Source organism: Camelus ferus, chromosome 33 (assembly GCF_009834535.1).
Source record: "Camelus ferus isolate YT-003-E chromosome 33, BCGSAC_Cfer_1.0, whole genome shotgun sequence".
NCBI classification, from domain to species: domain Eukaryota; kingdom Metazoa; phylum Chordata; class Mammalia; order Artiodactyla; family Camelidae; genus Camelus; species Camelus ferus.
In genome coordinates, this window is record NC_045728.1 from 7,631,366 (window position 1) to 7,653,774 (window position 22,409).

A 22,409-nucleotide genomic window follows, 5' to 3' on the forward strand; every position below is an offset into this window, starting at 1 on the left:
GAAAACATTTACACAAAAGTGAAGTGATCTGCCCAAAGTCAGCCTTCTAGCAAATGTCATATTCTGACTTGAGTCATATTGTTCAACAGAAAGTCTCAGCTACAGAACAGAAAAGTCTCAGAAGGTTTCACCCTGGCTCCCAACTGCAGTTTTTAGAGCCAGCAGATCAAGAGAAATTCCTCTTTTATATCATGATTCTTCATACTTGGAAACAGCTATTATGTCCATTCTGAGTTGCCTCATTTCAGACCAAAATTCTCAGCTCCCTTAATTCTTAAGAGGACTGCTTATGTCAAAAGAGTTAAGATTCAACCATGCTTGTTCTCCTAGACTAGAAACAAACATCACAGTGATTTTTAAAATGTATTTCCTTAAATGGACACATCTGGGGGTACACGTGCTTACAAAATCCTATGACTACCCCCCCAATACCTAATACAGATAGCTTTTCTGCCAATCAGGTTGCCTTCCCCTAATCACATTTCAGATGTGCTGATTCACCTTGTTTGTGGTCACCTAAAATCTCTGATTTTCACGTACAACAGCTCTTAAGTTATGCAGTTGAGAATTTAGAATCAGCAGAGTATCTTGGGATCCTGATCGTCTTGTCTTAATACTCTGTTCTCCTTGTTTTGTTGTATACAAATAGGAAACCACTGGTCTCCATCTTCGTTGAAAATATGGACTTTCAGAGAATTCAGAGACTGGTGAGTTTAAAATGTTTCAAGTATGAGTAAATTCATTATTCAGTGTTAAAGGTTTTCAACTGGTTTGTACTCAGTCCATAAAGTCATCATTAAAAAATTAAGTTCCTTGTTGACATTCAGATACCCCAGGACTCCTCATCCCCTTGATTTATCGGCTCAGTTACCACGTCAGAGAGGGACGTGTTAGTCTGACAGGTCTTGTTCTCGGTGAAACCGACTTAGAACTTCATGATCCTCATAGCTTCTTCTACTGATTTATAAATTAGCCTTTTCATTATGTATTCCACAGTAATAGTTTTCAATAGAAATATAATGCTAGACACATACATGATTTTAAAGGCCCTAGCAGCCACACACAAAAATATAAAATGATTTTACTAATGTGTTTACTCTGGTATACTCAAAATATTATTTGAACATATAATCAATATAAAAATAATTACTGATAAATAGTTTACATTTTTATGTTGTCTTTGAAATCAGTTTGCATTTCACAACTACAGCACACCTCAGTTCAATGAAAAATGTTATTCCTCATTTGAATTGGTCACATTTTAAGTGCTCACAAGCCACGTGTGACTGATGGATGCTGGACGAGGTGGCCCAGTTATAGGCTATCTTAAGTTCATTGAAAATTCAGAAGGACACTGGTCCTTCAGGCTACTGTCACGTGTCTCATATTTAACAGTTTCTCAATTAGAAGATTCAGTAAGTTACCTTGAAATTCCTGGATGTAACCTGTCCTCATCAGCATACTTGAACACATTTGAAATAACTAGGTCATTCCTACTGATACGTCACCTGTCCTGCCTGCGGTGAAATTTTGTTCATTCCCGGACCACTCCCTTTAGTATAAAGAGGAGCAAAAACGTGGGTTCTGAAAACAAAGTCCTAGAATTGAGTCCAGCTCTGCCACTGACTGAGTCAACTCAGAGACAGCATCACATTTCTAACAACAGCATGAGCAGGATTTACCATATTTAATTGCTGTGGTGAATAAATAAGATCACAAATGTTAAGTGCACAGCACAGGGCCTGGCACAGAGTAACTGCTCAGTCAGTATTGGTAATTACAACTAAGATGACTGGCAGGGAATGGAATAGACGTCAGAGAGGATCTTTGCTTTCCCTTTGTCATCCATCAGCTCTAAACCATCGACTCCTACCAACCATTAATTCTCTGCTCCAGCATAGCCAGGAAAACCTTCAACCTCTTTTTATTAGAAATTAGTCTATGGCCTTGTATATTTTCCTTCCTCAGGTGAGTCATGATTCACCCCAGTTCTCATTACTGACCCCAACCCCTCAAAAATACACATACTCCTTTTTCTTCTTAGAATCTCACCTTGAGGGGGAGTGCAGCCTGTATATCTTCCAGCTTCATACCCAGGACCAAGGCCAGACCTTCATTCAGATCCCAGGAACCATCTGCCTTTTGGAGGGAAATCAGCTGCACAAGGTGATTATCTTCAAAGACTTTAGGGGAGGAAAAAAGAGAGAGAGGACAGAAAACATGGAGCTACTGGCCCCTTAGCATACCTGAGACAGACAGGTCTGAATCAGAGACAGGGTGTAGCGAGAGCTCAGCATTAAGCAGATCCAACCAGGAGCCCCATACTGGGACACATGCACTTTCTCTGTGACAATGCAGGCCACAAGTGATGTGCTGACTCTAGGGGAGCTTCACTTAAAAATTCAGCAACCAGGGAAAGAGATGGTGACGCTGCTGTTTAAAGTCTTCCAGTCCTGTTAAATGGGCCCTTAAAACTTTAGTTATACTAAAAAAATTCTGGGCAAATATAGCTTGGATTTTAATTATCAAAAATTTCTAAAGAAAGCAGATGTAAAGGAAGCTGCCGACAGTGTACCTCAAAGAGCCATCTAGTATCTAATCCTGGTGGTATGAAAATTGCTTGAAGACCACGCAGTTTTCATAGAAGACCTCGCATCTGGCTGTCTATCGTATGTGATGATGCGTTTAAAGCAACTTAGAAATCAGTCAGCAAGAAAAACTGTAACTAGAAAAATAGTTCTACTCTAATGGGAAAAAAAAAATCTCAGGCTCTGAATTGCCACAGTCTTAATTTGAATCTCAGCTCTGTTAACACTCAAAAATGGAGCAGTTATTTCACTAACGGCATCCCGGCCTTCTCTGCAAATTGCAGCATAGTGCCCAACACATGAGACGGCCGCTCACCAGCCCCCTACAAATAGTAGTTGCTAATTAATTCGTAACACCCAGCATCATTACACTGCTGGGTAATTTTTCTTTCTACTTTGATAAGAAGTTTCAAAAGAGAGAAGGACCAGAACAGAGATATTCTAAATTACTGAGCTGTTAGGACAGCATAGAAAATCAACAAAAGCTGAGCACCTGCTCTGCGGATGATATTAAGGAGGTTCTCGTGACAACCCTGCGAGGTGAGCAGTTGGGGCAGCTGAGGCTCTGAGAAGGTGATTAATTTGCTAAAACCCCACAGCAATGAGATCAGAGATCTGATCACCTTGGACCCTGAAGCCCTCTCTGTAACAGCCTTATAAGAGAGAATAAGGAAAGTGGCAAATAAGATGCTTAAACAAGTAAGTGCACAGCACAAACTCTTGCTACAAAAACTGGAGCGACTAGAAAGAAGTTGCCTTTAAGCCTGTTTTAGTAGAAAAAGTCACTCCTTCATGACAAAAAACTCCGTTTGTCACGGAAATGAGAAGCCCAGCTGTTTGGAACACAAGGCAGTGACCAAGGAACACTCTTTGGTGACAGAGAGTCATCCGACAGCACCAGGAAGATCTAGCGTAAACCCAACCTGCAGAAGGATGACCAGCACAGCAGGGGCCCAAACACAGTGAGAGTTCAGCAGGCAAGGTGTGGGAGCTGAGATGGCAAAGGGGGGTTGTGGCCCTGAATCCTCCACTGGGTAGGTTTCAGGGTCACACACTGTAGACCAATTAAGCTAGGCTGATGGCTAGCAAATACAAGGACTGGACATATCTCACCCTCTGCTTGATGCTTTTCAAACAGATCACCTCCTGGGCAGAGAAAGCCAGAAGACAGCAGAGCATTGAAGATGAGTTCTTCAGTCCCCATAGGCCAGAGGATAGAACTGAGGCCCATCTCACCTGGTTGGTGAATTTCCAGGTTGGTCCTGTTGGTGGGAGGATGAGGCCTGTCCATCATAAGACAGGTCTTTTGGAGAAAACACGCCTTCCTTCTTTTTTTTATGACCAAGAGCATGGGGTTTGTCTGGTCCTATATATGTGACAGACAAATACTGGTAAGAAAAAAATCCCTGGAAAGATGCCCACTTAGGGAGTGCAGGCCCTTGTTACTGATGGACATACAAGGATCGTGGCCATCCTGCTGGTGTGACATACCCAAGTAATGAGTGCTCATCCTGGGCTGAAGGACATCAGGACAGGAGGAGGCCTCTAAAGGAGCTGAAAGACACCAGGACAGGACATTGGGAATGAGGCACCTTTGCTCTCTGTATTGAGACACAAACCCTCCTACCCACGTCAGCCTCAGCCACTGTCTTTACTGTGCATTTCTTCTTCTTCCATGAACCCACCTCCTGCACATACCCTCATCCCCTGAGCCCCTTATAACTGTGCTTTCTGGAGCCCTTGATACATGTCAACAATCTTTCCTGCATCTTTAGTTTCATCACAGGAGGCTTCTTCCAACTATTTATCTTAACTTAAAACTCTTTTTTACTTAGTTCCAAAAACCTGTTCTCCCTCTACCTGCTCCAATGGCAGTTGCTCAGGATACCAATACCCCAAGTGCCCGGGTTGGGAGGTGTGGTTGGAAACCTCTTCAATCCCAATTGCTGCAACTAGATCATTATTCCTCCACCCTAACCTGGATTACCTTCCTCATATCCTCCCCTGCTGTCAACCTCTAGCCTCTTTGTCACTCCCCATCACTCACTGAAGGGTCTGAAAATAGGTCACAGACTTCCACTTCATTGCAAGACCTGCCACCCTCTTGAGAGGTTTCAATACCCCTACAGATAACCTATCCAACACCCTAATTCAAAATTTCTTGACTTCCTCAAATCAAATGGTTTCAGCCTCCCATCTACTTCACCACTCCCTCCCAAGCTAGGACCTTGTTATCAAGTAGAATTGTTCCACCTTAAAAAAAAAATGAAAAAAATTTTCTACTTTTAAGATACAGTATCCACTTTTCCCCCAGGTTTCTAACAGAGATTCCTGTTTCACATAGTCTTTGACTTCATCTGGATCTCTAAATTTTTTTTTTAAACATTTTCTAAATTTTTTTTCCGCTGTTTTTTTTCCCCCTATGAATCAACTTCCTTCTATCTTTACTTTCTTCTCTGTTCAGCTTGACTCTCAGGTCCAACACTTTCCCACTCTCATTAACAATATCTTCATTTCCACTGTCCCTGACTTCCTTTTCATCACACCCACCTGACAAAACCCCAGCCTCAAAATTAAGCCAGCACTGCACTCCCTTCTTACTCCAAAGCTGCTGAGTACTGCTGAAATGAATCATATAAGCTGTGATTCCTTTCAGTAGTTTGGTGCCACTAAAGTCAAGGTATCAAACTAAACTGGACCCTCAGTGCTCCTTGACAAATGCCCTCTTTCTCCGTGGGTGTTTTACCCTTCAGTCTTCCACAGGGATATTCCAAACTCTTCCCTCAAATTCTCTACCGCTTCTCATCTCGTGCTCATTAGATACTCTTGCTTTCATTAAAACTATAGAAAAACTAGCATACAGAAGCTCGAAAAACCTGTCTTCCAGCCTGTGACCTGACATCTGCTCCCATCACCCTTCCTCGACATCCTGGCAGTCGTGGGAGAATGTCCTGATACTTGGCAAGTTAAAGGCTGATCCCTCCACTGCTGCTCCAGATCTCAGCCTCTCTCTCCTCAAACACGCTCCCCAATAAGCTACTCTTTTCTGCCGCAGGACTGTCCACCCTCTCTACTGGCACTTTTCTATTAATATTACAACATCCTCAAGTCTCTCCCATTCTGAAATTTTAAGGAGACACAAAAATCCCACCCCAACTCTACGACGTCCTCTGTAGATATCACTCTCTGTTCCCTCCCTTTTACAGCTTAACATTTATAAAGTCTTTGTTGAAGTTCTCACTGTGTCCCTCCATTCTTCTCCCAAGTTCAGTGAGCATCTTTTTGACCATTACTCTGAGCTCTTTACCAGGCAGATTACTTATCTCCATTTAGTTCTTTTCCTGAGGTTTTGTCTTCTTCTGTAGGTTGGAACATATTCCTCTGTCTCCTCATTTTGCCTATTTGTGGGTTTTTTTTCCTATGTATTAGGTCAGTTAGCTCCTCCTCCCAGTCTTGAAGAAGTGGCCTTCTTTAGGAGATGTTCTGTGGGGTTCAGAAGTGCATTCCCACCTGGCCAACAGAGCCAGGTGCTCAAAGGGTGTCCACGATGTGGGCTGTGTGCCGGCCTGCTGTGACAGCCGCTGCAGGGTGCTGGTGGAGCGGGGGGAGGCTGCTCCCAGATCAGCTTCAAAGCCTGGCTGCAGCTGCTAAAGGGGGCTGCTGGGCAGGGATACCACTTGGCCAGCTGTGAGGCCGGACCAGGGCACAGGTGGTCAGGGATCTCAGTGGGGCCTGCCCATGGGTGCTGACAGGTACAAGGGAGAATTCCAGAATGGTACCAGTCAGCACCAGCATCAGCAAGGTAGCCTGAGACCACGAAACTGGCCCCTGCCGGTGTCCCAGGCCTGGGGGAGCACCCCTACTGGCTCCTGCCTCTCTGGCAGACACCTGAAGGTTCGTAAGTTGGTCCCCTTCACCTGTGGTACATGAGCTTTTCAGTCGGGTGTTCCTGTGCTGTTTTTTGGGTCAGGTAAGTCTGCACACGAGCCCTTTCAGAGCAGGTTTTCCATGCCCTTCAGTTCTGTTTCCCGGGCATCGTCCTCATCAGCTGTCAAAGCCTGGTGTTTTGGAGTTAATCTCTTGTGGAGGATCTAGTGTTTGTGGTGCCTGAGGCTTAGCTCGCGGTCCTCACTCTTCAGGGAAAAGATCTTTACCTGTGTGATCCCTTCTCAGGGGGGTGGCCGTGGCTGGGTGTGGGTTCTTCCTTCCTAAGCCTGAATCTCTGCCTTTCCAGCCTGCCTAGATGCTGCCCTGTCGCCCTTGGCTGGGGAGACTATTCGTCCAGCTCTCAGGCCCCTCTCTGAGGGGACTATTCCATGTGCAGTTGTGGATGTGCTGTGTTTCTTGGGAGGAGGTGACTCAGGATCTTCCTACGCTGCCATCTGGAACCCTCTCCTCTCATTTACTCTTTAATATTCTATAATATGGTTCTTTCCTGACCTAAGCCAGTAAAATTGCTTGTAGTTAGATAAGAGAGGGCTTCTTTGACATTAACCCAATAGTCTCTTTTCAGTTTTTACTGTGATTTTTCTGCGGCATCTAATACTTTGATAACTCTGTGTGTTACATCATGGTTTCCTTTTGTTTTGACAATGTGCTCATTTCTTTTCTTCCTACTTCATCTCTTTTCATTCTCATTTGGAAAGTCCTCTGCCATCCATTCCTAGACACTGGATATTCTTCAGTGTTTCTATTTCATTCCCCTCCCCCCTTTTAAAATCAGCTTTATTTTTATTTTATTTTAAAAAAAATTTTAATGGAGGTACTGGGGATTGAAACCCAGGACCTTGTGCATGCTAGGGAGATGCTCTACTGCCTGAGCTGTACCCTCCCCCCGTTTCATCCCCCTTCTCATCTCATTTAATACCTGCCCTCTGAATAGTCTGATACATTCTCATGAATTTACTTATTACCTAGAGCTAAATATTACCAAATGTGTATCTTCACCCCTTGACCACTTTTCTGAACACCAAATCCATCTTATTCCCTTTCTACTGGGCAGCTTCTTGTAGATATTCCATAGAGATCTTAAGTGCAGAATGCTCAAAAATAATTCAACATTTTACCCCCTAAACTTATTTTGTTTCTCAATTTAAATAAATAGTACCCAGTGGTCCAAACAAAAATTCTGGGTTCACCTTGAAGCCTGCCTCTAGAGCTGACATCACACATTCCCCTCCAGCTGCACAGTCCTGCCCAGGAAATTTCTCCACCCGATTCTAACCCTTAAGCTCCTAATATCTATAATCAAGCTTGCTTGGCTTATGCCTGAGACAGTCCTAGCAATCAGCACGCATTCCCACACTGCCAAGTAGGTTATCAGCCATCCAGGTAGTCACTAACCGTCTAATTATCAATAGGATAAATCAGCTTCAAATTTAGACAGTGTGATTCTCAATGTTCATGTGTATTTTCTGTTGTCATTTTCCTTCTCTTAGCCTTTGGATTATTTTAAATCTCCTTTCCAGTGGAATATATCTAGCTCCCCAGGAAATAAATGTTAAACACCACACAGAAATTCTAGATACGGAGGGATTTAGGATCTTTCACAAACTTTTCCTTTAAATATGGTGTTCAGATATCCAAGGCCCCTTATTTTACTTTATTCGACTTCGAATGGGGTAAAAACTCACCACCACCTCCACGGAGCCGTGGCATCGATGCCGCACAGAATATAAATGGCCTTGGAATGTCCCTGCGAAGCAGTGGCCCCTGAACTGGTTTGTTGAGGTCCTTGTTGATGGCAATGAAAGCTGTGTAGGAGCTTATGACTCCACACTCAATACTGACTTTCAACACATCTTTTTTATCACTTGCTGGAGTCTCCCTGAAGCCCATGTCCTTGGTCTGGAGAAAGGACTTGGCTGCAAGTCGGTGAATGGTGAGGCTGAAAGAAAAAAAATCCTATGATTTAGGGGAAAGCACACATGGGCCAGTTATTCAGGGCCCTCAAAAGTTAGGGACGGCAAAAGGAAGAAACAGCCAGGTGAGGCAAGGTACAAGATGTAAATGGGTAAGAAAGGAGAAGCCATTGTAGGGACACAATTGAGCTGCAAAGTAAAAGGAGGAAACCAACCCCAAAGGATGGCAAAGAAGATAGAAAGAAAGAAAAGAAAAGAGCAAAGGAAAACTGAATTCTCACTTGGCATCGTGCTTGGGTTGTAGAGAAAATGCCACCTTATTCTCAAAACTCTTGCCCTGGAGTGCGTACTTGAGACAAACACCTCCTGTTGACTCTGCTGGCTACAAATTAGAGAAGGGAAGAAATGACAGAAGGAAGAGATCACCAAAAGAAGGGTCAGAACTGGGGCAGCTCCCCAACCCAACACATTAAAATTTCTGTCTAGGAACCTGGTAGCTCAGGAAACCAGAGGCTGGAAATGATGGAGAAGGGAGCAGGCTGGCTCCACCTGGTAAGTGCAATCTCTTGCTGACACCCTTCCAGCTTTAATGACATTGTCCAGAGCAGAGTTTGGGGCAATCGCTACTCTGACTAGAGGAACAAACAAGAATGGAAACTCACCGGCATCATCCCAGTCAACTGGGCATAGACGATTAATCTCTGACCCTTAAAGATGACAGTCTGTTCTGGGGAAAGCATTTTAGCAGATAGACCTTGAGGCAAATCCCAGCTCAGAGAAACATCCTCTACCACAGGCTGCAGAGAGTGTTTCAGGGCTCTAAGAGCCTGGTGGAGGAAAGAGAACAGAATAAGCACAGAAGTAACGGCAACACTGAATGATTAACTGAATGTCGAGTACCGTGCCACGTGTGTGCTGTGCAGCACAGCACACGCTCTGCCTGTTCCTTAACTCTCCACGCGGAGATGGGCATTGTCACTCTCGCTTTACACATGAGGAAGCTAAAGCCGAGAGATTTAATAACATAATTATGGAATAATGACCATCTGGGAACGGAGACCCTGGAGAAGTAGGGATTAGACAAGAGATGGCACCAACTGGGGAAGAAGAGTCTAGATATATAACCAGAGGTGCAAGGTGACTTCCCGTGCATCCTAATCAAATGGAGTATCTACTTACCTACCACCTCTCCCAATCTACCAGACATACTACAATTGTTCCAGCTTTTCTTTGAACGATATGCGTGGAGGATAGGATACAGTACCAAAAGAGATCCTAAAGCACATACCTGGAATCTCAATCATGGCAGTCACAATTCTTAGTTTCTCTGATTCTGGTCTTAAACACAGAGCCCTAACCTCTTCCAGTCTCCGGGCTTCCAACTGTTAGCACCAGATGCCATTTCTCAAGAAACTCCACTGGGCCCCTTTTGCGTAAGGCCAGAAGGAGCCCCACTAAAGATACATAGCCCAAGGCCTTAGGGATATAAGAAAATGAACTTGGCAGCAAGTTGTTGCCCCTGCCCTTGCAGAGTATCCCACTCTGCTCTGCAGTGTCCATGGATTGCCAGCTCTCGACACAAGGTCTGTCCCTCACCTTGGACTGCATCCTCTCCCTGCCTGTGATAAATTCCGAAGCACCCTGTGATACCCGGGCAATGCCTTTTATTAGGCTGGTGGAGGCTCCTTCTCCAATACCAAATGAAAAACATCTGCAATTGTAAAAGAAGAGGTTAGAAACAGACACTAAAAAAGTGAAATTATAAAATTAATACATAATGGTCAAAAATAAAAAGATAGTCTTCCTGCTTGACCAAAAGTGTAACAGCTACCTTTTATTAAGCATATTCTGTATTTCAGGAGGTCAAATGCTTTAAATTAATCCTGTGATTTAATCATCACAAGGTTCCTAAGAGATAGACTTCTGCTTCATTTTGCAGATAAAGAACTGAGGCCCAAAGAATTTTTAAAAACATGTCCAACATCACACACCTACTGAATGGCAGCAGTGGCATTTGAGCACCTGTCTGACTACAAAGTGCCCCTAGCAAACCATTGTATATCATACTGATTCTAGAAGCAGAAAAAAACAAAATAACAGGACTACATCCTCATCGATTATTTTAATAACCAATCCAAAGAATGAGTTTATCAGAAAGGGTACGAGTTAGGGAAAAACAGACACTGCCATCAGTATTTGACTAACATTCTCCTAGAGCCACATCTGCCCTGGCAAGGCTAGTTTAGTTGAGGAAAAGGTGCACCCTGCTCTTCTAACTGGAGGGTCCTCTCCCTGCCCTAGTCCATGTGCACCAAATAGCTTTTTAATCACAATTTGGATTCCCAAACAGAACTGTCTGTGAACAGCGAATGTGTTGATAATTCAAATACAAGCATTTGTGAAAGCATGAAAAACATAGTTTTCATTGTAAATTAATTCACTGTAATTTTGGCTTCCATATCAGTCTCTTGTCATTGGGAAATTTTCTTAATATGATAAAGGATATCTACAAAAAAATTTATAGCAAACAATCACACTTATTGATGTAATGTTTAACATGTTCCCTCTGAAATCCAAGATAATGATGCCAGCTACGACCGCTTCTATTCAGGTTTGTACTAGCGGTCCTTTCAAGGGCAATACAAAAAGGAAGAAAAGTAAAAATTAGTGAAGCAAATGTGGTAAAAGGTTAATAACTGGTGGACCTGGGTGAAAGGTATATGAGGATCTATTGTTCTGTTCTTGCAACTTCTCTATAGGTTCAACTTTTTTTTAATAAAATATTAGAAACATATATTTAGAAAAATCAAGAAAGACCTAAATAAATGGAATGAAGTACCATGTAAATACATTGGAATACTTAATATAGTAAATACTAAGTTCTCCCAAAACTGACCTATAAAGTTGATGATCAGTATATCAACCAGCTCCTTTTTTTGGTAAAAACTGTCAAGTTAATTTTAAAATACAAAGAGTCAAGAATAACTAAGACAACCTTGAAAAATAGCAAAGTTGAGGACTTACTCTATTGAAAATCAAGATTTCAGAATGTTGCATTAATTTATATGGTGGAATCCTGGTACACGTCTAGATAAATAGACCAATGGAATGGAACAGGGGATGCAGAAATAATCCATACATACATAGAAGCTTATTTGTGACAAAAATGGCTCTGCACATCAGTGAGGAAAAGACAGACTTTTCAATAAAAAATACAAGGTCAGTGTGATACTCACATTAAAAAAAAAAAAAAATGAAACCTGGCCCCTACCATACATAATGACAAAAATAAATTCCAGGTGAAATGTAGATCTAACTATAAAAGAAAATATAACAAAACTTCTGGAAAATAACAAAGGAAAATAGCTTCATGACCTTGAGCAGGGAAAACTTTTTTAACAGGACACACAAAAACACTAACTATAAAGGAAAAGACTGAAAAAGCAAACTATATTAAAATTAAGAACAACTGTTAATCAAAGGATACTATGCTGAGGGTGAAAAGGAAAGCTGTAGAATGGGAAAATATATTTCTAGAACATATCAACAAAGTGCTTGTATCTAAACTGTAGCATGGACTACAAATCCATAAAAAAGGAAAATCTAATAGAAAAAAATAGGAAAGCCTTGAAGATACATCACAAAAAATACAGCATGTAAGTGGTCAGTAAATATGAAAAGGTGCTCAACTTCATTAGTATTGAAAAAATGTAAATTAAAAGTGAAATGAGCTACTGCTACATGCCCACAAAATTAGTTAAAATTTGAAATGACAATGCCAAATTTTGGATAGGAAATGAGGCGATTGGAACTCTCAAGCAATGCTGATGTGAATTTAAATTAGTAAACTGGAAAAGTGCTTGCCATTCCCAAGCAATTCCACAATTATGTCAATATTTGTGTGTATGTATATTATGCATATACACTCATTTATATGAATATAAATATGTATACATGAATATATATGTACATACAAAAAAAGTATGTACAGAAAATGCATGTACAAGAATGTTCATAGAAGCATATTTTTAACAACTAAACCGAAGTCCATCAGCAGTAGAATCAGTAAGTGAAATGGTATAATCATCCCATGGAATACTATACACCAATGAAAATTATGGTTTCAAGTAAAATATGTATGAATCTCAACATACAGCCGAGGGAGAGAAGCAAGATACACAGAAACAGAAACGTGCTGTATCACTCATTTACTTTCATTCAAAAATAAGCAAAAATAACCCTTTGTAAGTCAGGAAGGCTATTTCCTTTAGAGGGGAAAAAGTGGTTAGTGATTAAAAATGGGATGTGATGGAAAAGAGTAGTGATAGAGGTACTAGAAACATTCTAGGTCTTCAATTGTGTGATGATTATACACGTGTGTTCACTTTGATAATGTATCCAGCTGTATACTTATAGTTGTATGGTTTTCTGTATGTCTTACTTTGATGAAAATGTTTATAAGCAGAGAAAAAAAAAGTCTTACTGTTCAATTTTTGTTTCCATTGTGGTTTAGAGAGAAAAGAGGACAATGATTTTGTTGTATGGTTGATGTTACTTAGAAAATTACTTTTTTCTTTTAGTAGAGAAAAATAAATAGAAAAATATTGTCAGTTGGTAATAAAACTAAGATCACATCCTCTTCATACCTGTGCTTTTGACCATTGCTCTCAACTTCTTTAATTACCCTAAACGTGTCGGAAACTTCTCCGTCTGTGAACACAAATAGCTGGAGAAGGAAAGAAGACGTTCATTAAGTCTCTGTGAAGGTTATTTAAAGATACCAGAATTTGGCCTTGAAAAACCCAGTTTTTTCATTCCAGAGACTCTGATGCCTCTTCACACAGGAAATTTCTAATATTCCATAGTCACCTGCACCATGTTCTCACATGGTCTGTTCACAGCCCTGGAAATAGTCAGCATCCCCTACTAGTTTCATCCAAGGCATCTGTGGCACTCCACAAAAGCAATTCCATGGTTCACAGTCCATAACATGGAGCTAAGGAAAAGGAATTCTATTAAATGCCCCTTGTCTTAGTCTCTTTATCATGTAAGACTAAATTACATACCATATTTCAACAATCCTGCCATGAAGCCCAGAGCTAGCGATTCTTGAACAGAGACTCCACCCTCTCTGTCCCCTCTGTTGGCTCTGTTCCAATTCTCACCTGTAGGGGGTGGCCTGGGATGGACGGTCCTCCATAAATGGCCTGGAGTGGCGCCAGCATTTCCGTACCCCCTAGGTCAGCCCGCATAAGCTTAACTCTCCTCAGTGCCTCCTCCATGGTACGCTGATCGTACTTCACGCTCTTCCTGAGAAAAATAAACACGCCTAGTGACATGATAGCTCGACACTGCCCAGGACTAAGTCCCTGAATCGTGAGGTCAGGTAAACCACCTTACCCGACACGTCCAATGCCAAGGTCAATTCCCCAGTAACCCCTTTAACAATCTAGTCCTCTCTTTAAGGTGTCTTTTTGGATTCTCTATGGCTTTTCTAGAAACTTACGGAAAGAATGCCTCATAAGAAGATCCAAATCCATAGATGTTGAAATAACAGCCAATAGGCAAACTCTTCAGAATCAAAATGAGTGTTTCCTGCAGGAAGAAAATTGAGACAGTTGAGAAAGGATCCTTTCAGACACACAGACCCGGCCAACCTAACTCTTGAGAAGTGGCTTTTACCCCCTTTGATGCCTCTGGGCCCTTATATTCCAAGGCTAGCCTCACAGTGGCCACGTTAGCGGTAGCTCAGATGAGGGATGGACCCTAATTTCATCCCTGAGATTCACTCCCACTTGAGCAAGTGACCAGAAAAAGAAAGACACTAGTTTTACCTTGGCTGCCTCGATGCGTGGCTGAGATTTATTTTGGTTACTCATGGGGCTTTGCATACTTCCTGAACGGTCCATGAGGAAGACAAATTCTCCACAGGCAGCTGATGGCTGAGCTTCTGGGATATTTGGGTAGAAACTCACCATTGCAACTGGGTCTCCCAACAAACTATCTATTCAGAAAGGATAAGGATGCTGTAAGACAAAAGGGAACTCAAGAATCCTAAAGACCTGAAGAATCAAATGTGATGAGTTACAGAAGGAGCTGAGAAAACAAATCTGCAACAGTCTGATCTTTATTCTGTATCTGCTGGCAAAGGGTTTGAGGTGAGTTACACACACATAAAAGGTATAGAAGCAGAACAGATTTGAAAGAGAAGAAAGAGGGCAGAGGTTACAACACACAAGCAGTAATTAAAATACTGTACCTAATCTCCTAGCAGCTAGGAGTGAAATACATTAAGTTACAATGTCTCAGCATTTGCCAGAAGAATGAAGCTATTTTATTTGCACAGACACCTTCTCTGCAAATCAAATAAATGGGAAATGTATTGCATGGGTCCTTAAGTCTTCATTTCAGCTTTGAAAAACTGAGGCTTATGTGGACGATTCTCACATTGACAGTTTACAAGAGCTGAGAGTGTAAGTGTCATACATGGCACCGAAAGTCCCTCTGCTTTGGGTATGAAGCGCTCACTGATGTTCTCCAGAAAAAAGAAAGAGAAGCACTAAAATACGTGCCGGACTCTAATACTAGCATTATCCAAATAATAATATGGAGGAGACCGTGGAGACTAGCCGATGCCACCAACTTGCTAAAGCCACGGCTGTGATTCTGTTTTGAGGAGTGACTGAAAACAGATGCAAGAGAAGAAATGAGACTGACTGGGTTATATCAACTCTAGTTTACAGCTTAGAGGATATAAGAGGACAGAGAATTAAATTCCAATGTCCTATTTTTATAAAGCAATTCCAGGATTATAGGTCTAAACTGTTAGCAGCTCTAGAATTCAGAAGGATTCTAGGACCTGGCTTAGTTCAATCTCTTAACTGTGGAATACCTCAATAACCAAACTGGTTTCCAAATAAAATGGGTGTGGCTCAGCAAATATTTGATAGAACATGGGTTAAAAAATAACCCTTACATAATCCAGACCTCTGGATATATAATGGAAGAGAAGCTTTTCTTTTTTTTTTTTAAATGGGCAAGGTCAGTTCCTTTCCATTCTGAGAGACAGGTGGTTGTAGTAGGGCTGACACTGTACTGGGAAGTGAGAAAGGCTGCCGTGACAATAAAATGAGTTAATATTTATAAACCGTTCAAACAACGCCAGTAAACAGAAAACACTATATATGTATTGTCTACTGTAATTCTTTTGGCATGGCTCAAATTATTTCCACCTCCACGAGTCTCAGCTTCCCCTTTTTTAAACAAGGCATTTTGAACCCTAACTCCTCTGCTTGCTAGCCTGTTTCCTCATCTGTGGAATCAAGGTAGTAATATCTACCTTAAGGGTATTTTAAGGATTAAATGATATAATACCCTTAAGGAGCTCGGTCTAAGGCTCAACTCAGCTTAAGCTCTTAATAATAATCTCATAAATTAATAAATTCTTTATGTACTTATTTTTATTAAACATGTTCTTAATAAGGAAAGTACATTCTAATTTTTTAAAAATATCCTGTGTATTTCTGTCACTTAGTGTTATGCTCCATTCAGCAGAACTCTAAATGACTTCAGTGAGCCGGGCAGGCGGTTGTCCTTTGCTACTTTGGATAGATGGACAAAGCAAGTCATCTTGACCAAATACATGATCTAGAAAGCAAGATTTGAGCGGCCCTGCTGGAAGGGATTCACAAGACTCATAAAGGCTGCCCCTGATCTCCCCCTATGGCCTGCAGAACTGGGAGCAGATGAGGAATTCTGCCCAGGGGCCAGGGGAACATCTTGGAAAGAAAGGGCTTGACATCTCAGTCCTTACTGTTTGAGGTCCAGCATTATAAAACTTTCTCTGGTGGATTAAAATAATCCTAACTAAAGACCAGGTCACTGTCGTGGGAGAAGGTCAAGGACACTCAAGGGAGAACTCCCCAAAAGGAAAGGACAAAATCAGGTAACCAATGTACAAACAGAGCAGAGGGCTTCCTGGAAGAGAAGCTGTTGCAAACCTGGTTAAAGCTGGGAGCTCCTCGAATAGCTTTGGCACCAGCAGCTTCTCCTGAGGAAAAATGGTTGAACAAGTGAGGGCAAACTAAGGAGTCCCAATTCATGAGCTCGAGCGTGCAGCTACCTTGTCAGTGAGAGAGAAGGATGGCCTAGAAGACCAACTACAGGGAACTGTCACAGCAGTTGTAGATATACAAGAGCCTAACCCAAGCCATAGGACTTTGCTCATGACGGTCTCCAAGAATGCTTCCATTCCACCAACGTGGAAAACTGGAAGCAGCAGTATTCCTCCAGCCATGCGTCACGGTCCCTGCAATGCAGAGGCCTGGCAGCCCAGGAAGACCCCAAGAGAACAGCAGACTGACGGGTTACACCCGTTATAATTACAAGGAACAGTACGCATATATTAAGGAAAATTTAGAAACAAGAAACTAAAGAAATTAATAAACTAAACGTTAAGAAACTAAACACAGCCTTAGAAATTAAGAAACAAACACAAGATGAAAAAGCTCTGGAGGTGGATGGTGATGGTGGTTGCCCAACAAGGTGAAATGTACTTAAAGTAGTGAAATTACATACATAAAATTAGTTATAATGGTAAAGTTGAAGTTATATAAATTTTACTGCAATAAAACAGAACTCCAGGTGAGATTACATGAAGACACATGAATCAATCAGAAGTTATTCATTAGATTTAAAAAGTTAAAAAAGTAAATTTAGTTGTCATCTAATCACGTTTACTACTTGCATACTTCCTGGTTTTTTTGTTTTTAATGTTTTTCCCAATGCATAGGTTATTTCCTAGTAATAATCTATTTACATAACTCACTTTTAATATTCTTTGGAAGCCTTTTTTCCATATTTCAACCTATCAATGTACATTATTTTAGTAGCCACATAATGACCTGTCAAATACATCTAGCACAGTGAATTTAGCCGCAGTAAGACATTTTGATTGTTTACTAGTGCATTTTTAACTTATATTTAGATTTATTTTCCTATGTAAGATTCCTAAAATTAGAATTACCAAAATAAACATGTATTTTGATACATATGGCCACATTTCCTCTCAAAAGACTGATGCCAAATTATTTTGCTTCAAGCAATCTCTGAGTTTCAAATTCATCACACCTTTTAAAGCATGAGACATCATCAGATTTGGAAATCTTTCATAACTTGAAAAGTGAAAATGTCACATCATTATTTTAATTTTATTTTTATTTGTATTTGTATTTAGAGACTGATCATTGTCACAGTTGTTTGTAAATTAGCTGTTTCCTCTTGTGAATTATTTGTTCATGTCCTTTGTTCAGCTACCTGCTGATCCACTTAAATTGCCTACAAAACATAACCAGATGATACTCACTGAACTTAACCATTTTTGCACATCGCAGTGTAAGCCATGTCAATGTCCTACCCACTGCTGGATAGAAGGAAAGAAAACTGAGGGTAATTTGAAGATAATTCCAAAAAAGTTACCCCTTAGGAGGTAACCACAAAGGAGAAAGAAAATACCTGGCTTTGTTTCGGGTTCCCCCATCTCCACGGCTACGCTGGGGGCATGCACCTCACTATAATAAATCAGGAGTTCCACGTCTCGATCAAATTTGTGTCCATCAGCCAAGGAAACCTGAGTTGGGAGCAGACAGAGGAGCCATGCTAGAACTGTCACTGCTTATGAGGCTGAGGTCATAGCTGAGGGCTCCAGGCTGCTGCCACAAGGGAGCATGACCAGGAGCAGGGGCAAGAAAGGAGAGAAGGCTCTGGAGATTAAAGAGGGATAAGGAAGGAGCACAGTGTGATTCCCTCTGGGTTAAGAAGAAGAAGGAACATTTAGGAAGAATTCAGTGAAGACCAAGGTCAGGATCTAAAGAAAAGGGGTACCAGCAACGATAATGCTCTCCTGAATTACCTGAGCAGAAGTCTTATTATCCCCCAGGTACTCAATAGGACTCAAGGAGCAATTGGACTGAATCCTCTCGATGCCGTGCTGGGAACTGACAGTGGCAACCATGCTGATTGTGTAGGGCAGGTCCTCCAGAGGGACCACAGGAGTCTTCATTGTAAGGCAGCTGTCCTCAGGGCATCCTACAAAACGTTCCCTTAGTTCTGTTTACCCTTCCCACATGTTTTAGCACCCTACAACCTTGCAAGGGTTTCCGCAATTCTATCTCCCACCAATAGTATTCGAAAGAAGAGGATATTCACCGGAGAGTTGGTAGCGAGGATTCAGGATCGCTGGGAGCACGTAGCGCAGAGCCCCATCTGCTTCCAGGGGCAGCTCCTGCACGTACTTGAGGGTGAGCGCCACCTTCGACCCAGGGCGGAGGTTCCCCACGTTGCAAAAGAAGACATCCCTGGAGCAGTCGTCCTCCTCTAGTAGGAAGGCCTGGTGGCCCTGGCTGATGGCGTTCTCATAGTTGGCGTGTGCCTAAGGAGAACAAGGGAGGGCATGGCGGCGTGGCTGACGAAGATGCAAATGGTACAGAAAACAAAGACTGGTGGGGAGGGACCATGATTGGTCTTGCCAAGTTCACAGCTCTACTTTGAGCGCCTCTGACTGACTTTCCCTCCAAATGATTTTAGGAAAATGGCAGTTAGAGGGGGAGTGAATGAAAGCATTCGGTATTAGCACTTTTGTGACACTGCATTTGCTGGAGACCCTGATGAGTATGCGTCAGGGAGAGAAGGAAGGAGATGAAGTACTTATCCCTAGTACCTCCGTCTTGTCCTGTAATTCCGCTTTAATTATACTCCCATCCACCATGGCCTCGAAGCTATAGACAGCTGAGTCTTCATCCATGGGAAACACAAAGAAGGCCTCCAGAGGAACTTTCTCCTCATTCTCATAGTTTAAGGTTGCAGACACGCCAGCCACAAACTCACAAATGGACAAGGTCACAGAGATGCTCTTCAGTGGTACTGGGGATAGACCAGAGTTCAGGAGTTCAACAAACGTTAATAGAACACCTCCTGCAGGCTGGGCATTGTGCTCAGTGCCAAAGACGCAGTGGCAGGTAGGAGTCACGAATCAGGCTTACCTGGCTCCTCCTGGCGGGTTAGCAGGCCACAGGGGCACACCATGGTGACGCAGGGTTAATGTGGAAAAGACACGGTGAACAGAGAGACAGGTTGGGAATTATCCACTCAAGTACCAGGACCTTACGTGCTGCTCTCTGGCATAAGACTATATTCCGAGGCTTAGTGATGGAGCTAGGAAGCTAGAAAACGCTGGAAAGGAGGAGAAAAAGATGTTACTAGTAAGGCTCCTTCTACACGTCACACCCAGGCGGGAAAGCTGTAGATTCCCTAAGTACCCACGAAACAGGAAATCTCTGAAATGCCCTGAGGCTGGTTCAAATTCTGCCTCCACTTTCTCATTTATTTACTACACCACTCCTTAGGAATACTGAATAAATATAATTAGCTTAGCCCCTCTTTCTAAAATGAAAACCGTAATACCTAAACATCATATATGCATATGTGAATACATGTGAAGTCCTCAGAAGAGCGCCTGGCCTATCAGAAACACGTCATCAATGCTGATGGACATTAGTGTTGTTACTGTCACTGTTGTCACTGTTGTCAGATACACCTCTGCCATTCCTTTGGATCATGCTGTTCAGACAGCTGCCAGAGGAGGCTGCCTAACCCTGCAACGTGGATCACTGACCTTGTGACTTTTCTTTGGGGCTCATAATTGATGACACTGTTGGTTTTCCCTGTCCAAGACATTCTAATACATATATATATATATATATATATATATATATATATATATATATTAAAAATACACACAGCATGTCCTCTATTTTAAATCAGGCCACTCTAAACATATCTTCAAAATTGTATTACAACGTAGACAACCATTTCATGTGACATGTTAACAAGGACGTGAGTTCATGTACATAAACCATGATTCACAGTGTGATTCCTTTATCCACAAAATCAACAGGTGGAGCTGGTCCTGGTCGTTGGCTTTCACACCACCGGGAGCTGCCCTCTGGAACTTCTGAACCGAAGCACTTTGAGCCTGCCTCTCCCTACTCTGGCAAAAGGTGACCAGAGCTGCAGTCTTCAGCATCAAGGGGAATTTTCACTGAAAATAAACCTTAAAGGAGCTAAAACAGAATTTCCAGGAATGCAGAGAATGCTGAAGGAAAGTGAAACTAATGTGTTTCTCCAAAAATCTGAGAGACAGATGAGTCACTGGGAACCCCAGCTTTCACTCAGGAACCCACAAGCCAGAAAAACAAGAGCTTTTGTGCAAGGCAGCTTTCCTTCGTAGATCAATCCTCCGGTCAAGGATTCTGAAGCTCCTGGCAAGGCTATTTCTCGGCCTTCTACACTCACCCCAATCACACTGAAAGCATCACACTGTACCCCAGCCCAGAGCACAGTCCATGCTGCTAGTCTAACTAATGACAATCACGTTTCTTATATCCTGTGCCCCTCTGCCTCTGCCACAAATTGGCACCAATAAAATAGGTTCTTCCTTCTGCATCTGTTTTTATTTTGAGCAATTGGGTAAAAACTGAATGTGCCAGAATGGCTCGCAATTTGACAGACAGAGAGGGCAGTCAGCTATGGGGGAGAGCTTTCCATGTAGACCCTTGGCTGGGGTAGGTTCCCTGGTAGAACAGGCTAGGGCTGGGAGAAGAAGGAATCTCCAACCCCAGGAGGGAGCAAAGCAGGGGAGTGCCATGGGGTACAATAGCTGAAGAAATTGTGTCAGGCACCCGAAGCCCCCAGGTTAGGCAGTGTTCCCCAAGGGTGGTGTTCAGGTGGGAAGAGAACAGCAGAGGGGCACCTCCTGCAAAGAAACAGCCTTATCTCCTGATGCTAACCCCAGAACAAATTCCTCACTGAGGGAAACTGGCTTTTCTCCACCCTCTCCCCCACTCCTCCCAGGACAAATGATGCTGGATGGGAGTTAGTTCTCTGCCCTTCAGGATGGAACTGCAGAAATGCACCCAGCAACAGGTAGGCAAAGGCTGGTCACAGGTCAAAGCCTTGAGTCGCAGGCAGCTGGGAGGGAAGAGTGGCACACTGAGCCGGGGCTGCGGTTAGGCGGCCCTCAGGAACCCTCAGGAATCCGGGAGCCTGGCCCCCACGCTCAGCCCCAGGGCGGGCAGCAGGGGACAGCTGGCCCAGGGTGGTGCAGCAGGGGACAGCTGGCCCAGGGTGGTGCAGCAGGCCACACCCTGCAGCCTGTTGCAGGGGTGAAGTGGAGAACCCGGAATCCGGAAGTGAGTTAAAAGTGGGGCTTAGATAGAAACAGAGAGTGAATTAATCTTTCAATGTTCAGTCCTAAGATTTTCAGCGTCTAAATATTAACAGAAGGGACCAGAGTTGGTCTTGAATTTCTATGTAGAAGGGTTTAGGGGCTGCAGCCCGATTGGGGTGAGAAGGGGCAGTTGGGGGAGAAGGCTTGACGCTCCGTTTGCACAGCACGAAATTATATAAAATTGAGAAAATATCAATTGTTCAGATGAAAGAAAGAAAAAAAGAAAAAGAACAAAAGAACAGAAGAGAAAAAAGGAAAGTAAAAGAGAAGCAGAGTAGGAAGAGAAGTCTTGAGATTATTCTGAAGTGGCTAACTCCCCCTCAGCTCCCCCTAAACTGCCAAGCCTGCAGAAACCCGAGGGGGATCACGCTCCAGGGACTAAATTCCCCACTCTTGGGCTTGCAGTTAAAACAAGACCCAAAAGATTTAAAGATGGGGAAAGGGAGTGAGAATAGGCAGGTCTTGGTCCTCCGGGGCCAGAGGTGTGGTGCAGGCCCAGCGCAGGCAGCCGGCTACCTTACCTTCTCCGGTCCGCTTGCTCAGAGTCAGCGCTCAGAGTCTGGCAAGGGGGAAACAGCTGCAGACAAAACTTCCAGGAAGACCCGCCCCCTCCTAGGGACCGGGTGATAATGTGGTGACTCCGTGACTAAGGGATCGACAGGAAATTCTTAATCA

The 22,409-nt window shown here is 42.8% G+C and overlaps 1 protein-coding gene across 2 annotated transcripts; it reads right to left on the minus strand.

The window, feature by feature from the left end:
- Nucleotides 1-2,051: 2,051 nt before the first annotated feature.
- LOC116661078 (von Willebrand factor A domain-containing protein 5A-like) lies at nt 2,052-22,342 on the minus strand. 2 transcript variants are annotated; one of them, XM_032472281.1, is made up of 17 exons: nt 22,256-22,342; nt 19,489-19,678; nt 19,167-19,369; nt 18,656-18,878; nt 18,360-18,535; nt 17,963-18,077; nt 14,284-14,453; nt 13,956-14,044; nt 13,615-13,759; nt 13,096-13,175; nt 10,046-10,160; nt 9,112-9,276; nt 8,731-8,831; nt 8,222-8,475; nt 4,080-4,142; nt 3,825-3,954; nt 2,052-2,183 (listed from the first exon to the last, which is right to left on the minus strand). In XM_032472281.1, exons 2-17 carry the CDS (start codon nt 19,529-19,531, stop codon nt 2,177-2,179), a joined length of 2,079 nt encoding a protein of 692 aa, XP_032328172.1. In that variant the 5' UTR covers nt 19,532-19,678; nt 22,256-22,342; the 3' UTR covers nt 2,052-2,176. The 2 variants fall into 2 exon arrangements, with proteins under 2 accessions (XP_032328172.1, XP_032328173.1); XM_032472282.1 differs by lacking the exons at nt 17,963-18,077; nt 18,360-18,535.
- Nucleotides 22,343-22,409: the final 67 nt, after the last annotated feature.